We start from the raw sequence: 18,130 nt of genomic DNA, 5'->3' as shown, positions 1-18,130 counted from the left end.
GTTGCGATCAGGTGAGGGAGGAAGAGATGAAGAGCTGGAAGGGGATATATAGAGGTAAAGGGCTGAAAAAGGATTAATCTGATCAGAGATGAGAGTAGATCATGGGAGAAAGGGAAGGAGGAGGGCAACCAGAGGAAGGAGATGGGCAGGCGAGGAGAAGGGAAGAGGAGAGCAAGAGTGTGGAATTGAGGAAGAGAGAAGGTGGAGGGAATAATTTACAAGTTAGAGAAATCAATGTTTATGCTATCAAGTTGGAGGCTACCCAGACAGAAAATGAGGTGTTGCTCCTTCAACCTGAATTTATTATTCTTGTGTTTATGACCTTATTATTGTCAAATGTACCGAGCCACAGCCAAAAGCTTGTCTTGCATACTGTTCATGGAGATTAATTCATTAACCATGCATTGCAGTAGTACACGATAAAAGAAGAATACAGAATACAGGTAAAGTGTAGTGCAGGTAAACAAAAGGTACAAGGTAGATGGTGAGATTAAGAGACCCTGGTGCTCCGTATTCTGACAGCCTAAAATGCACACAGACCTCAAGAACTCGGCCCAGCACAACCCAGTCGTGGGATTTACCTGGGCACCGCAAACGGACTTCCGGTCTCATCACGCCGCCATGTTGATGAGGTCTCGACCTCTGGCCCGGAAGTGCAGACGGTTTGTGTACACGGCGAGGGAAGATGGCGGAGGCCGCTGGGCCGGAGGCTACGGCCACCGGTGCAGGGACCGGCGACTCTGGCGACATCGCCACTAAGGGAGCCAAGAGGGGCCGCGGCAGGCCGAGGCTGAGTGACAGCGATCGGCTGCGGCAGCGGGTTAACAGCCGCAAGAAGTACGACAATCGGCGGATCTATATCGGCGAGTCGTTTGCAGTGTGGGCGGCGCTGCGGGAGCGCTACGGCTGGTCCGACAAGAGGTTAGCTGAGCACCTGGTACAGCTAGAGCAAGAGCGCAGGTGAGCCAGACAGGCCCCGCCCTTTCGGTACATGTCCCTTTCACCCGAACCGCCCCCTCTGGCACTGACCCCTGCCCTACATCCCTTAGCCCAGGTCCCGTCCACACTGTACAACGCTATCTCCTCCACCCTCTTCCCCCGTCCCCTCTCCCCCTCTATCCCATCTTGGCCCCTCTGGCCCTCTATCCTACCCTATCTCCCTCACCCCTTTCCCTCCACTTGTCTCCCCACAACCCATGTCTTTCCACCTCTCTTAGTGTCGTTGGCAAACGTGGAAGCCTTAAGTAATGACCTTCCTCCGGGGTTATTAATGTCAACAGTAGAGGGCCAAAAATCAATCCATGGGAATTTCAATGGTTATGCTTCCCCAGCCTGAAAGGGACCAACTTTTTCCAATTCTGTTTTCTATGTGACAGCCAGCTTTCAGTCCATTTGAACACAATACTTCTAACGCCATACCATGCTATACACCAGCCTTGAGCTGCACCTTGTCAAAAGTCTTTTGAAATCTACAGCCCATCCACCCCATCGGCTTTCCCTGTCAAATCTTAAAGAATTTGAGCTAAGTGGTAAAATTAAACTGTGTTCACTAGACCTTATTATACTCAACTTTCTAAACGGATTAGTTATTTTCTCTTTGAGTACTAATTCCACCATTTTGCCAACAAACAAATTTAATTTGAGACTGGGAACTGGGGCTCCAGTGAGTTTAGGGGGGGGGGCAGGAATGGGATATATTTCAAGAGAAGATGGAGATGGGTCACAGTGAGATTAAAGGGCATGATGGAAATGTGTCCCCATAAGTTTGAAGGAAATGTGAGTGTGAGCTAGGATGTGTTTAAAGAGAATGTGGAACATGGGCCACAGTGAAATGAAATGGACCCCAGTGAAATTGAACTGACAGGGAATGCAGGCATTGGTGTCCCATCAGTCAGATGACAGGTCAGTGGATTTTCCAAATAATGGGAAGGGGAATTTATTTTTATTTCCTTTTAGAGATACAGCGCAGAAAAGACCCTTCCAGCTCAATGAGCTGTGCTGCCCAGCAACTCACCTATTTAACTCTAGCCTAATCACAGTGACCAATTAACCAACTAACCATCAGGTCTTTGAACTGTGGGAGGAAACTGTAGCACCCCGAGAAAACCCACGCGGTCACGGGGAGAACGTACAAACTCCTTTAGATGGTGTCAGAATTGAACTTTGAACCCCAACACCCTGAGCTGTGATGGGGGCGTGCTAACTGCTACAATTCCGTGCCGTTTTATTCGAGTTTTACTGTTATGCCTCTCTAAATACGGTGATCACGCTTCCACAACCAATGGGGTAAAGGGTTCCAGAGATTCCACCCTCCACAAGCAATAGCTTCCACACACTTCTGTTTCAACTGACTACTCCCTAATATGCCTACTTTCCCTTGCCTATTTCTTTTGCCTTTGCCCAATTTTTGGCCACCTGAAGAAGCAGATATTACTTCATTCAATTTCTTCCTCTTTCTTAATATTTATTACTCTCTGTTGATGCTGCCTGATCTGCTCCAGCTGTTTGTGTGTATTAGTTCAATTTAATGCCTTGTCTCTTAGAGCAGTGTATTGCCATATTGCTGTGTCAACTGAGGTCAGCCCACAGAATCTTGGCTTACACTATTGAGTTATGTTGTCTTCAGAACTTGTTCTCACTTTGTCACATGTGAGATTTTTTCTGAGTTTTAGAATTATTTACATCTATAATGTGGTTTTTTCACCTTGGTAACACCCAGAAATATTTGGTTCTTGCAATTATTATATCCCCACTAGATGGCATGCATATTATTTTAGTAAGACCATAAGACTTTGGAGCAGAGTAAGGCCATTTGACCTATCAAATCTTCTCTATCATTTGATCATGGCTGATTTATTATCCCTCTCAACCCCATTCTCTTGCCTTCTCGTAACTTTTCACACCCTTGCTAATCAAGAACCTATCATCCTCCGTTTTAAATGTACCCAATGACTTGGCCTCCACACTGTCTGGCTGAAGATGCAGATGCTGGAAATCCAAGCAACACACACAATATGCTGGAGGAACTGAGCAGGCCAGGCAGCAACTATAAAAGAGTATAGTTTATGTTTTGGTCCAAGACCCTTCAGCAGGACTTCAAGAGGACTTCCATTTTGTGTGTGTTCTGTGCAATTTAAGTAGTTTTTGAATACAAACCACTGCTTTCAGTGTAACCTTTTAACATTTATTCATAACAGCTACTCAAAGTCCACAAGATCTTATAATTGGTGAATGGCTCTCTCAGATCTGGCCTTCCATGGCTGCTGTTCATTTCGAGCAACACACACAAAATGCTGGAGGAAATCAGCAAGTCAGGCAGCATCTGTGGAAGGGAGTAAACAGTTCGAGACCATTCATTAAGGCTTCTGGTGAAGGCCAGTCTCCACGTAACCTTTGATGCCATTACTAAACAAGAATCTATCGACCTACTCTTAAAAAAACAATGACTTGGTCCCCACAGCCAGCTGACATGGACTTGGACCTGCAGACACTGGCTATCGACCTCCTCAGGGATGCATATAACTTGATGTCAGTGGTGATAGGCTCCAAGTGGTCAGGAGACAATGATAGCTACTTCTCCTGTCTGGGCATTCTGCTGTAGGGAGGCAGCTTCCCCAGCACGGTTAGAAGATGATTGGCAGTTGTCTTCTTGCAGGAGGCACAATGTACAGAAACTGTCCACTCCATCCAATCAGGTCAGGCAGCAGCTATGGGGGGAAATGGACAGTCAATAGTTTGGGTTTGGATCCTTCAACTGGTCCTGCAAGCGTCCTTTGTCCATTTCCCTCCATGGATGTGGACGGACCAGCTCAGTTTCTCCAGCATCTTTGTGTGTTTGTGAACAATCTTGATTTAAAGTCGAAGTTCAGTTAATTGTCAAATACACATGTACTGCCTGAACAGCTCTGGCATCTCATTCAATATACTACAGTCATTACTCGAGTGTAGCTCTGCAGTAAATTTGAGGTTTTCAGTGAAGGTTCAGTTTGTCTGCAAAATATTGTATGGAAGCCATTTCAATGAAAGGTCTGCAGCATTATGAGTCTAGAGGCATCGGTAGGGTAGACAGCTGACACCTTTTGTCCAGGGCGGAAATGGTAAATATGAGCGGGCATAATTTTAAGGCGATTGGAAGAAAGTATAGTGCCAAAGTTAGGTTGTTTCACAGAGAGTGGTGGGCATGTGATCCATTCTGCCAGGGGTGGTGGTGGAGCTAGATAAAGTAGAGGCATTTAAGAGACTCTCGGATAGGCGGAGGGAGGGTTATGTGGGAGGGATGGGTATCTTTGAGTAGATGAAAAGGTCAGCGCAATATCATGGAGAAGGCCCTGTACTGGCGCTGTGCCTTTCTATGTCTAGATTAGCTCCTTCAGATCTCTGTTGTGATTGGAGTATTATTGAGCTTTGTAACATCAGATGCAGAGAGCTATAACATTAGAAGTTTATTCAGTTAATATTCTACCACATGAAGAGCATCATAATTGTTCAAATACTTGCAGCTTTCTCCTTTGCCAGTGTAGTTGGCAATACAGTCATCCCCTACAAACTGGTGCAGAAGTTGAGCAACCTGGGCCTTGGCAGTTCACTGTGCTCATGGATACTGGATTTTCTGAGTAACAGACCCCAAAGTGTCAGGATGGGAGAACACACATCATGTACTCTCATCCTGAACACCGGTACACCACAGGGGTGTGTTCTCAGCCCCATCCTCTATTCTCTTTTCACCCATGACTGCTCTACCATTCACTCCACCAACACCATTGACAAATTTGCTGACGATACCACCCTAATGGGTATCATATCAGACTGTGATGAGACAGCCTATAGGGAGGAGGTACAGCATTTGACAGAATGGTGTTGTCATAATAACCTGGACTTGAACATCACAAAAACCAAGGAGCTGATAGTAGACTTCAGGAAATCAAATCGCGTTGAGCACTCTGCTCTGCACATATACGGGAAAGAGGTGGAGAGAATAGAGAGTTTCAAGTTCCTCGGCGTCCACATCTCGGCTGACCTCACCTGGACTGCCCATATCTCTTATCAGGTGGGGAAGGCCCAACAGAGGCTCTACTTCCTAAGGAAGCTAAAGCATGCTCTCCTCCCTCATCACCTGCTGATCAACTTCTATCGGACAACTGTAGAGAGCCTCCTGACGTATTGCTGTGCAGTATGGTTTGCCAGCTGAACAGAACAGGAAGGACTTGCAGCGGGTGGTGAGGGTAGCAGAGCGGGTTATTGGCACAACATTACCCTCCCTCACACATTTATACTGGCAGACTTCAAAAGGAGGCTACTTGTATTTCAAAGGATCCCACTCATCCTGGACATCACATGTTTTCCCCTCTACCTTCTGGGAAGAGATACAGAGCATTAAGGACGAAAACAAAGAGACTCCTTAACAGCTTTTACCCACAAGCAGTGAAATGTATAACACCCCCTTCCCTTCTCCTGCCCCCCTCCTAAGACGGCGGCAGCTAAATGCATCACACTTCCAGGAATGGCAGGTGTGCAATAGTCCTACCCCCCCCCCCCATCCATATATTATTAATTTTGGACTGCAGTCCTGAGGTTTTAGAGTTTATTTTATGTATATATTCTTTGTCATGCTGCAAAACGTTGAGCTGCTAAACTGTGTTTCATTGCTCCACAACAATGACAATAAAGATCATCTTCTTCTTCTTCTTCTTCTTCTAGTTGTTAGTTAAAATCATCAACATCATTGTGACCCATTAAAGTCCAGTGTAAAAGATTGGATAACATGGTGCATGGGTGGCCAAGGCTGATTCTTGCCATCACTACTTGATGCATACTGTTTGGTTGGAAACAAATTATTAGGGGCGTTGAAAAATTGTGAGTTGCAATTCCACTAGTTGTTTAGAACAGTCAACAAATATTTTTAACAACTGAGTTGATTTTATTTGTTTGGTTCTGTTTTGGTAGTGCAGCTTTTAGATACAACTCACATTATTTAATGCTGACATTATTATGAAAATGAAAGATAAATATTTAGCTCCTTAGATATTTTGGTTCTTCTACATGCACATACATAATTGTAGGCAGTCCTTTGAAATCAAGGTTACATGTTCTCTTTCTGGTTGTAGGGTGACAGATAAGGCAAATGTGAGACCATATCCTCTGTTCCTCCTAGTGAGGTTTTGGGGATTGGTGTAGAGAGTGTGGTGAGCTTTTGTATTGCGTTTTTGTGGACAGTTAGAGTGTAGCTATGGTGCTCAGTGTAAGAGAGATGAAAATTTAAGTTGGCGTGCTTGCCAATCAAGCTGGCAACTTTGTCCTGATTGTGTCAAGTTTCTTGTATTGCACGGATTGTGTGCTCTCATAGTACTGCCCTGTGCCAAGGCTCAGGAGTGTTATAAAGTGTACAACTCACCACAGGAGGAATAGCTTCTGACTGTTCTCAGCCAGAGTAATTAAAATAGTCCATTGAGGTATGATGCCAGAGGATGGTGAATCTGGAATTCATTGTCACAGATGTGGAGGCTGAGTCGTTGGGTATATTTAAAGCAGAAGTTGATAGATTCTTGATTAATCAGACCATCAAAAGCTACAGGGAGAAGGCTGGAGAATGGGGTTGAGAGGAATAATAAACCAGACATGATGGAATGATGGAGCAAGCTCCATGGGCCAAGCGGCCTAATTCTGCTCCTGTGTTTTATGATCAGTAGTGACCACAACGAGGGTCTCTGTTACAGTGATGCTCTGGGGTTTTAAGAGTTGTTGTTAGATGCTCTTCACTTTTTAAAAATTGTAAACAATTAATTTAAGCCTCTAAATTCCTGCAGACTGCTTTATAATGCTCTATTTATAGAAATTAGTGAAGAAGTAGATCATTTATTTAGATTTTTTGCATAGATTATATGATTTGTTGTTCTCAATCCTGTATCATGCAATTTCAGTAAGGCCTTATCATGAAATAATACTGCTCTGTGGATTCCCTGTTCTGTAAAACCTTGTGGTTTGTCTGTTGTACCAATTTTTAATTTTGAGACTGGAGAAGAAAAGAATCTTATGCACGAACAGCAAAAAATGCTCTGCCTTCACTTTGATTTCATTATATTTCAGCAAATCAGGAGCAGAGGAACAGAACTCGAAAATTAATTCCTTACAAAAAGGTAAGCTCAGTTGGTTGAGGATATACCTTGGTAATACCTATGCAAATCTGAAGCTCAAAAGCTACTGGAAATGCAGTTTCCAGCATTAATCAGGAGTCTATCTTTTAGTTAATTTAGTGAAGATGCTGGACTGACGTTAAAGAGAGAAATTAGTTTGATACTCCTTTTGACTCATGGGTAATAAATGCAGTAATGTATGCAAGTAACCTTTTGTCTTCATTAAAATAATTTGTTACATTTTCTAATGAATTTATGTAAGTTTTATGCTTTGCTAAATGCATAATAAACAATACTAATACATTATATTTTAGGTATGTTTTTGGACTCTCTGGATACCCTGCTACCCTCACCCTCACTGCCCAACTCACAGACACACACTCATCCTACAACTGGTCAATTTTCATCTCTTACTGCTGCTATTTCACATATTTGTATACGACTGTTTGTTTTATTACAACAGTGCCAGTAACATTATACTGTTTTACCACAACATGCGCCTCGCACTTCTTGTCAACTGGTCTATATTCAGGCCATGCTGCTCAGGGACTTGTGCTAGTGTTGTTTTGTGCCTCTATGTGTTGGACCATAACTACGTGTACTGTGTGCTCGGTGTGTGACTATATGTGCTGTGCTTTTCACCTTGGCCCCACAGGAATGATGTTTTGTTTAGCTGTACACAGATGTATGGTAGAATGGCATTAAATTTGAAATTCTGCAATATCATTTATATACTTCAGGCACAGGATTTTCCTGCTTCCTTATGACCATTTGATCCTGATGCTGTTCTGCTGTCTCCCTCTTTGTCTCTGCCCCTTGTAGTGTAGGATTGTTTGGCCAAAATTCGATATTCATGTTCCTGAGGATTATTACTTTGCAGGACCTCGTGGTTCATTAACAAAAAGGCTCTTGTGGTAGTTGGTGAAATTCTATCTTCCCCTGAAAATAGTGGGGCAATTCGACACTGCCGTCATAGAGGGCACCTTTACATCAGCCAATGCTGTCTGGTTTGATACACTGAATATACGAAAACCACTGTGAACGGTCAGGTCAGCAGAAAGGGTCATTGGCTCCTGTCTACCATCATTGCAGGACCTGTATGTGCCCAGGACAAGGAAGTGAGCAGGAAATTCATTGTGGACACTACCCACCCTGCATACTGCCTTTTCCAACAGAGTCCCTTCTGGAAAGTACAATAGGACAATTAAAACAAAACCTTCATGCCATTTAAAAAAAAATCCTTCCACCAGGTAGTTGATCTAATTATAGTTATCTAATCTAATTATTATTAAACTTATAGTTTAATAATGTTCAGCGTCAGATGGTATGTTCAGTGTCAAAGATGTGGGCTGAAATTGCAAAGGGAGCTGGAAAAGGCATGTAATAAGGGAAATGTCACGATTGTAATGGGGGACTTCAATATGCAAGAAGATTGGGAAAATGAGGTTGGTGTCTGATGGCAAGAGAGGAATTCTGTTGAATGCCTATGAGATGGCTTTTTCGAGCAGCTTGTGCTTGAGCCGACTAGGGGGAAGGCTGTTTTAGTTTGGGTATTGTGTAAAAACCCAGATCTTATTAAGGAGCTTAATGTAAAGGAATCCTTAGGAGGTGTGGTTATATTATGATTGAATTCATACTGTAGTTTGAGAGGGAGAAGCATGAATCAGATGGGTAAGTATCGCAGTGAAATAAAGGGAATTACAGGGGCATGAGAGAAGAGCTTGTCTAGGTAGATTGGAAGAGGGTACTGGTGGGGATGATGGCAAGGCAGAGGTGGCTGAAGTTTCTGGGAATAGTTCACAAAGCGCAGGATGGATATGACCCACAGAAGAAGTAGTTCTTAAATGGCAGGTGTGGGCAACCGTGGCTGACAAAGGAAATTAAGGACTGCATAAAAGCCAAGGAAAGGGCATATAAGGTAGCAAAAGTAAGTGGGAAGTTGGATGATTGGGAAGCTTTAAAAATCCACCGAAAGGCAACTAAAAAGCCATAAGAAGAAGAAAACTAGCCAATAATGTAAAGCAGGATACTAAAAGATTTTTCAGTTATATAAAGAGTAAAAGGAAGATGAGGGTTGATATTGGACCACTGGAAGATGATGCCAGTAAGGTAGTAACAGGGGACAGAAAATGGCAGTTGAACTTAATGAGTACTTTGCATCAGTCTTCACTCTAGAAGACACTAGCTGTGTGCCGGAGGTCCATGAGTGTCAGGGAGCAGGAGTGAGTGACTTTCCTATTACAAAGGAAAATGAGCTAGGCAAACTGAAAGGTCTTAAGAAGGATAAGTCACCTGGACCAGATGGACGACATCCCAGGGTACTGAAAGAGGTTGCTGAAGAGATGATGGATGCATTGGTCATGATCTTTCAAGAATCATTTTGGTGGTTCATTTTGGTAGGTCAAATATGATGGCAAAATATAGTATTAATGGGAAGACTGTTGGCAGTGTGGAGGATCAAAGGGATCTTGGGGTCCAAGTCCATCGGACATCAAAGCCGCTGCGGAGGTTATCTGTGAGGTTAAGAAGGCATATGGTGCATTGGCCTTCATCAACTGTGGGTTTGAGTTCAAGAGCTGAGAGATAATGTTACAGCTGCATAGGACCCTGGTCAGATCCCACTTGGAGTACTGTGCTCAGTTCTGGTCACCTCACTACAGGAAGGATGTGGAAACTATAGAAAGGGTACAGAGGAGATTTACAAGGACGTTGTGTGGACTGGGGAGCATGCCATACGAGAATAGGTTGAGTGAACTTGGCCTTTTCTCCTTGGAGCGACGGAGGATGAGAGGTGACCTGATAGAGGTGTATAAGATGATGAGAGACAGTGATCGTGTGGATAGTCAAAGGCTTTTTCCCAGAGCTGAAATGGCTAACACAAAAGGGCACAGTTTTAAGGTGCTTGGAAGTAGGTACAGAAGGGATGTCAGGGGTTAGTTTTTTATGCAGAGAGTGGTGAGTGCGTGGAACGGGCTGCTGGCGACTGTGGTGGAGGTGGATACAATAGGGTCTTTTAAGAGGCTCCTGTATAGGTACATGGAGCTTAGAAAAATAGAGTGCTATGGGTAACCCTTGGTAATTTCCAAAGTAAGTACATGTTTGGCACAGCATTGTGGGCTGAAGGGCCTGTGTTGTGCTGTAGGGTTTCTGTGTTTCTAATCACTTGATTCTGGCATGGTCCAGAAGGACATTATTGCAAATGTCACTCCACTGTTTAAGAAGGGAGGAAGGCAAAAGAAAGGAAATTATAGGCCAGTTAGCCTAACTTCAGTGGTTGGAAAGTTTTGAAGTTTATTATTAAGGATGATAGTTACTTGGAGACTAATGGTAAAATAAGTCAAAGTCAGCATGGTTTCTGTAAAGGGAATTCTTGCTTAACAAATCTAGAGTTCTTTGAGGAAGTATCCAGCAGGGTGGACAAAGAGGGTGTGGATGTTATATACATGGATTTTTAAATGGCATTTGTTATGGTGCCACACATGAGATAACAGGATAAAATCTTATGGCATTATAGGAAAGATACTGGCATGGATAGAGGCATGGCTCACAGGCAGGAGGCAACAAATGGGATTAAAGGGGCCTTTTCTGGTTGGCTGTCAATGATTAGTGGTATTCCTGAGAGGTCAGTATTGGGACCTCTACTTTTCACATTGTTTGTCAATGATTTAGATAATGGAATTGATGGCTTTGTGGCCAAGTTTGCAGATGATACAAAGATAGGTAGTACTGAGAAAGCAATGAAATCACAGCAGGATTTACACAATTTGGAAGAGTGGGCATAAAAGTGGCATGTGAAATACAGTGATGGGAAATGTATGATTATGCATTTTGGTAAAAGGAACAATAGTGCAGATTCTTATCTAAATGGGAAGGAAATTCAAACATCAGAGGTGCAGAGTGACTTAGGAATCCTCATGCAAGACTCCCAGAAGGTTAATTTACAGTTTGAGTCTGTGGTAAAGAAGGCAAATGCCATGTTGGCATTAGATTCAAGGGGAATAGAATATAAAAGCAAGGAGATAATGCTAAGGCTTTATAAGACACTAGTCAGGCTACTCTTGGAGTATTGCCTACAGTTTTGGGCTCAATATCTCAGAAGGGATGTGTTATTGGAGAGAGTCCAGAGGAGGTTCATGAGGAAGATTACAGGAATGAAGGAGTTAACATAGGAGCATTTGGCAACTTTGGGCCTGTACTCACTGGAACTTAGAAGAATGGGAAGGGGGATCTCATTGAAACCTATCGAATATTACTTTCCAGGTGGTCAATTTCCTCACTGCCCCACCCTCTCCCTTTCAGGAAGCTCCTTAGTCACCATAACCCTAAGCCACTGCCAAAATCTGAGAGTCACACCTGACAGACCTGCTCACAGCAACACACATGAAATGTTGGAAGAACTCAGCAGGTCAGGCAGCATCTATGGAGAGGAATAAACAGTCAACGTATTGGGCCATCTTGTGGGAAGTTTAACTATGTTAACTTGACTTCTCTGTTTTGCCCACAGTAAGGAAACAAGCCATTTCCTCGTTGAAGACTCTAGTTGTGTGGTACGAACACCATAAGCAGACATGCAAGCAGGAGCCTCTGCTCTATGAACTACAACAGGTCTGTGACTGCTCAGTCGCCGTGGTGTGGCAATGCGAAGCGGGACACCAGTATCTGCAGCATATGGAGCCCATCCAGAACATCTGTCATTCCATTGCAAAGGGCAACGTGGCTACCACTGGCTCCAAGGAAAACCCAAATGGACAGCAATGTCCTGCAGAGAATCAAGAGAACAAGGCCAAAGGGGATGCTATCCAAAGGAAACCTGGGCAGTCGAATGAATTGTACATGAAGTGCGAATCGGACACATCAACCTGTGATGAGTTAGATTCGGATCACAAGTTTAAGGAATATTTCAATGTGAAACTCATTGACGTTGATGCTAGTAACACTAATTATGAGGGTGGGAACAAAGTCAATGGCAAGGCACAAGCTTTGACTTCAGTTAAACTTTCGAAAGAGGAAGAGAAGAATAAGGATCAAGACAGGACCATAGCTCATGAGCCAGCATCTCCATGTCGAGCTCAGTCACCTTGCAAGAACTCCAAGACTGAAGGCAACCACCATGCATTACCAGTAGAGCTGCCTACCCTCAATACCATTGTACAGACAGTTGAGAAGGATCCATTGTACTCCTTAGCTGCTAACTGCCCTGTAACTGTGCAGATTTCTACAGTACAGAGTTCAGAAATCACCAGTATTACAGAAGAATTAGGGCAAGTGCCCTTGGACACTGCACGAGTAAATCCCACTGAATATGAGGAAATGACTTGCACTTTCTCAGAACAGTTGACGTACGTAAATCCCGTGGGGGAATGCTACACCATTGAGGAACAGAATGAAACCACTGAGTGGAATGAGCATCCAGGTATCACTGCATTTTACCTCTGGTGCCGCTTCTCCTTCCCTTTCTCCTATGGCCCACTGTCCTATCAGGTTTCTTCTCATTCAGCCTTTACCTTTTCCACCTATTCCTTCCCTGCTTCTTACTTCATCAACCCTCTCCTTCCCCACCCATCTTCCCTAACACCTGGTTTTATCTTCTAGCTTGTACACCTTCCCCTCCTCCCGATTCTGGATTCTTCCCCCTTCCTTTCCAGTCCTGATGAAAGGTCCTGGCCCAAAACATCACTTGTTTATTCCCATCCATAGATGCTGCCTGACCTGCTGAGTTCCTACAGCATTTTGTATGCGTTACTCTGAATTTCCAACATCTGCAGAATCTCTTGTGTTTATGCTTTACTCATTCTGTTTTTTTATTCTATTGTTATTTCATATTTTCGCTTTTTCTGCATGTTGCAGGAATTGCTAATGCAATCCTCTTTATTGACAAGCCTTTATTTGAAATAGGTGGTTTCATGTCAATTTCTCATTGTCTTCTTAATGCAATTTATTTTTAATAAGCTGTCTTCATAAGTATGTATCAGGTCAATGTGTCTCAAAACATTGAATAATGTTAAGAGTTTTGCTTGCACTTGGAAACACTTTTTGGCTGATATTTGAATAGTGAAGTGAATTTAGTTGATTTTCAGAATCAGGTTTAATATCACCAGCATATGTTCGTAAAACTTATAATGTGACAGCAGTACATTGCAATTCACAATAAAAACTGTACATTGCAGTTTAAAAAAAAGTGTGTGTAGTTGAATAAATAGTGCAAAAACAGAAATAAAAAAGTGTGGGGTAGTGTGCAATGTCCATTTAGAAATCAGATGGCAGAGGGGAAGAAGCTGTTCCTGAATTGCTGAGTGTGTGCTTTCGGCCTTCTGTACGTCCTTCCTGATGGTAACAATGAGAAGAGGGCATGGCCTGAGTGCAGGGGGTCCTTAATGACAGACGCCGCCTATCTGAGGCACTGTTCCTTGAAGGTGTCTTGGATATTACGGAGGCTAGTACCCATGTTGCAGCAGACTAATTCTACATTCTGCAACTTGCTTCGATCCTGCGCAGTAGCCCCACCCCCATACCAGACAGTGATGTAACCAGTAAGAATGTTCTCCACCTATTTCTGTAGAACTTTTCGAATGTTTAAGATGACAAGCCAAGTCTCCTCAGACTCCTAATGAAATAGCGCTGTTGTCTTGCCTTCTTTATAGCTGCATCAGTATATTGCAAACAGATTAGGTCTTCAGAGATATTACAACCAGGAACCTGAAATTGCTTACTCTCTCCATTTTTGATCCCCCTTTGAGGATTAGTTTGTGTTCCCTCATTCTACCCTTTCTGAATTCTACAATCAGCTCTTTAGTCCTACTAACATTGCAAGGTTGTTGCTATGACACCATTCAATTAGCTGTTGTATCTTGCTTCTGACTGCGCTCTTATCACCACCTGAGATTCTGCCAACAATGGTTGTATCATCAGCAAATTTATAGATGGCATTTGAACTATGCGTAGCCTGCTGGTCATGGGTATAGAGAGAATAGAGCAGTGGGCTAAGCACATATCGCTGTGGTGCTTCAGTGTTGATTTTCAGTGAGGTGGAGACATTTTCAATCCGCACAGATTCTGGTCTTCTGGTTAGGAAACTGAGGATCCAGTTGCAGAAGAAAGTACAGAGGCCCAGTTCTCTTGCTTTTCAGTCATGACTGTGGGAGTAACGATGTAGAATGCTGAGCTATTGTCTATAAATAGCATCCTGACGTAGGTATTTGTATTCTCCAGGTGATGCAATGTTGCATGGTGAGCAATTGAGATCATGCTTGCAGTAGACCTATTGTGGCAACAGGCAAATTGCAGTGGGTCCAGAACCTTGCGGGAGTTGACTTAAGCCATAACCAACCTCCCAAAGCACTTCATAGATGTGAGTGCTACTGGACGATAGTTGCTAAGGCAGCTCACCTTGCTGTCTTGAGCACTGGTATGATTGTTGACCTTTAGAAGCCAGTGGGAACTTCCGTCTGTAGCAGGGAGAGTTTGAAAATGTTCTTGAACACACTTCGTTGGCTTGCGCAAGTTTTCAGAGCCCTGTCAGGTACACCATTTGGGCCTGTGGCATTGTGAGGGTTCACTCTCTAGAAAGACGTTTTGATGTCAGCCTTGAGGGCAGAGATCACAGGGTCACCGGATGCTGCACGGATCCTCATAGCTGTTTATTATTTTCCCTTTCAAAGCAAACATGAAAGGCGTTGAGCTCATCTGGGAGTGAAGCAACACTGAAATTTTTGTCATCTGTAGAAGTACGTCTTTCCATAGGTACAGTAGCATCACAGGCACGTAACATTATATAGCCAGCATTCACAAGAAAAATATAAATTAAAAATTATATTCAATGTTTACAAGAAAATACAGTTAGAACAAAAGAAGTCAATTTTTGTGTAAAGTGCTCATAGTGTTGCTAAACTGTGGTGATTAGAGTTTTGCCAGTAGGTTCAGGAACCAGTGGTTGAAGGGAAGCAGTTGTTCCTGAACCTTGTGGTCCAGGACTTCAAGCTTCTGCACCTCCTGCCTGAATAAGAAGGTGGGGAGCGGGGCAGAATACAAGTTGGTAGATGATAGGTGAGACCAGGTTTTGAGAAAGGTGGGTGGAGAAGGGTGAGGGGTGCTGGGAGAGGAGGGCTAGAAGAGGTAAGGAGCTAAAGGAGGAGGAATCTGATGAGACAGGAGAGTGGAGTGGAACATGGGAGAAAGGGAAGGCAGGGGAGGAATCCTGAGGGAGGAGAATGGAAGGTGTAAGAATGGAGAGCCAGAATGGGTAATAGAATAAAAATGAAGGATGAGGAGTAGAAATCACTGCAAATTGGAGAAATTGATATTGTCAAGTTGGAGGCTACCAAGACAAATTACAGTACAAATTACAGTTTTAAGGTGAATAATAATAGATATTTGCACACAATCTCAGCATACACTTCAGCCAACGCAGTGATGTAGTTTTTGAATGTTTCCCCAAATGAAAGAGTGAAATTGTGTGACCTTTAGTTAGCTCATCTTAAAAGGCTTGAGTTGTGCAGTGTTTGAAATTGAGCACATCCCAACTCAAACAAAATGTTTCTGCAACCTGAATTTTTTGACAGAACCTACCATTATTATCACCCTTCTCTTCCACGTAGATACAAATGCAGGGGCGGCTCAATAGCATAGCGGATAATGAATTTGTTTTGTAGTAGTAGCAATCACCGAACGGGGTTTGATTCCTGCTGCTGTCTGTAACGATTATGTACGTTCTCCCTGTTACCGCATGTATCTCCTCCAGATGCTCCGGTTTCCTCCTACATCCCAAAGTCACATGAGTCAGGATTAGTAAATTGTGGGCATGCTATATTGGCACTGGAAGCGTGGCAACACTTGTGCGTTGCCCCAACACAGTCTTTGGACTGTTGGTTGTTGATGCAGAAAAGATACATTTCGCTGTACGTTTTGATATTTGTTGTACATGTGACCAATAGCGCTAATCTTTTAATAATTTTTAAATGAAGGATTGATTTATTATCACAAGTTAATTAGATTCTAGGGTGTCTGTTATCTTTCAAAAAAAATGCTTGCGGTGCAAGCAACTATGTTGGCAGTTTGTTGATTAATGTAAAAGCAAAACTATGAATATAATCCTTCAAGGACAACAATAGCAGGTGGAGTGTTTGTGCTTATGAGATTACAATTAATTAAAAGAAGCTTTGTTAAAGATGTAATAGCAGTATTCTGAATTAGTTAATTAAATTTCAATTTAACAGCTTGATTCATGGGGTTGGACCAGCAGGAAGTGCATCTTTACAAATCTGATCAGGTATTAGTGCTATTTATTGCAATATCTAGTTTTGAACAGTTCTTCAGCAAGCTTGTATTCAGCATTGTCATGGATCTCTCCCATCTGCCACATAATCTCTTTGACCCCTACCACCAGGCAGGAGGGTCCACAGCTTTGGACAAGGACTGTTAGGATGGGAAACAGTTTCTTCCCCCAGTTCCTGAGACCACTCAGGACATTGCATATGAAGCCCCAGGAGTATTATACTGTTTAGCTTTTTACTTGAGTTGCAATGCACGTTACGCTAAGTGTCAACCTTTTGGAATATATTAATTGTTAATTTGTATATGATAATATTACGTACTTTGAGTTGTGTGTGAGTTATATGTACTGTGTTGTGCACCTCAGTTTGGAGGACTATTGTTTTGGTGGTGTGCATGCAAGTGGTTGAATGACAATGAACTTAAGATTGAATTCTGTCTGTCACACAATTACAGCAATTTTGTTCTTTGCTCCTGCAGATGTGATAGGAGAGAGAACTGTCGTTGATGGCTCTGGATTGCCTTCAGATCAACCAGGTGAAAATGCACAGGACGTGCCACATAAGTGAGTGCTGAGCTAAAGCTTCTGTGATTAGGCTTTCGGTTTCATTTTTCCACTCATCTTTGTACTTTGTATCTTTTTGAAGCTCCCATTTTATATGTACCTTAACTGATTAGGCAAAACAGATAGAAATGATAATTATTCATATAGAAGGCAAAAAGAACACGGAACAATATGGGCAATCTTTCACAATAGCTGTGCAGTGACTACACTATGTTGAGAAAGATTCCAAGCATAGATTTTGAAATGAAGTAAATTGGTTGATTACCAAAGTACAGTGAAAAGCATTCCATCCATACAGATCATTTCATCGCATCAGTGCATTGAGGTACTACAAGGAAAAAGCAGTAATAATAGAGTATAGAATAAAGTGTTATGGTTACAGAGAAAGTGCAGTGCAGGCAGACAACAAAATACAAGACCACAAAGAGGTAGATTGTGAGGTCAAGAGTCTTTCTTAATCGTAACAGGGCATTGAATTGTAAGAGCTTGCAGAGGGTTGTGGACTTGGCCAGCTCCATCATGGACACAACCCTCCCCAACTTCAAGAAAAAATGCCTCAAGAAGACAGCATTCATCATTAAGTACCATCACCACACGGGGCACGCCCTTTTCTTGTGAAGACACACATTTAACTGTTCAGGAGCAGCTTCTTCCGCTCTGAACAGTCCATGACCTCATGAATACTACTTCATTATTAATTTTTCTTTGCACTTTTGGTTTATTTTAATGCTAAGACATTTTTCTTTATTTAATTATTTACTTGAATAACGTTATTTGTAGTAATGTTATTTTTTTGCTCTGTACTGTCACAAAAAACAAATTTCATATCATATGAAACAGTGATACTAACTTGATTCTAATACCGAAGTGTAGGCTGAGTACATAGGACAGGAGTAGAATTAGGCCATTTGGCCTATCAGGTCTGCTTTGTCATTCCATCATGGCTGATTTATTAATCCCTCCCGACCCCATTTTCTTGCCTTCCCTCTATAATCTTTGATGATAAGACCATGGGGAGAACCCTTGGAGGAAAGCTGATTTTAGTTTTGTGCTCTCTTTGGACCCGAGCAGAGCAGGTACCGTACTGAGCTGTAATACCTCTGGATAGGATGCCTTCTGTGGTGCATTGATACAAATTGGCAAGGATCAAAGGGACATGCTGAATTTC

The 18,130-nt window shown here is 42.7% G+C and overlaps 1 protein-coding gene across 2 annotated transcripts in view; it reads left to right on the top strand.

Moving 5' to 3' along the window:
- The first annotated feature begins 674 nt into the window (after nt 1-674).
- znf653 (zinc finger protein 653) overlaps nt 675-18,130 on the top strand; it is a 57,783-nt gene continuing 40,327 nt past the window's right edge. For both annotated transcript variants that reach the window (XM_072248304.1, XM_072248305.1), the window contains exons 1-4: nt 675-960; nt 7,084-7,133; nt 11,635-12,543; nt 16,878-16,962. In XM_072248304.1, coding sequence (XP_072104405.1) covers nt 686-960; nt 7,084-7,133; nt 11,635-12,543; nt 16,878-16,962 — 1,319 coding nt within the window. In that variant the 5' untranslated portion in view covers nt 675-685. The remainder of the gene's footprint in view (nt 961-7,083; nt 7,134-11,634; nt 12,544-16,877; nt 16,963-18,130) is intronic.

This window comes from Mobula birostris, chromosome 32 (genome assembly GCF_030028105.1).
Source record: "Mobula birostris isolate sMobBir1 chromosome 32, sMobBir1.hap1, whole genome shotgun sequence".
NCBI classification, from domain to species: Eukaryota; Metazoa; Chordata; class Chondrichthyes; order Myliobatiformes; family Myliobatidae; genus Mobula; species Mobula birostris.
The sequence above is the reverse complement of the archived record's forward strand: the minus strand, read 5'-3'. Positions and strand labels throughout refer to the sequence as shown.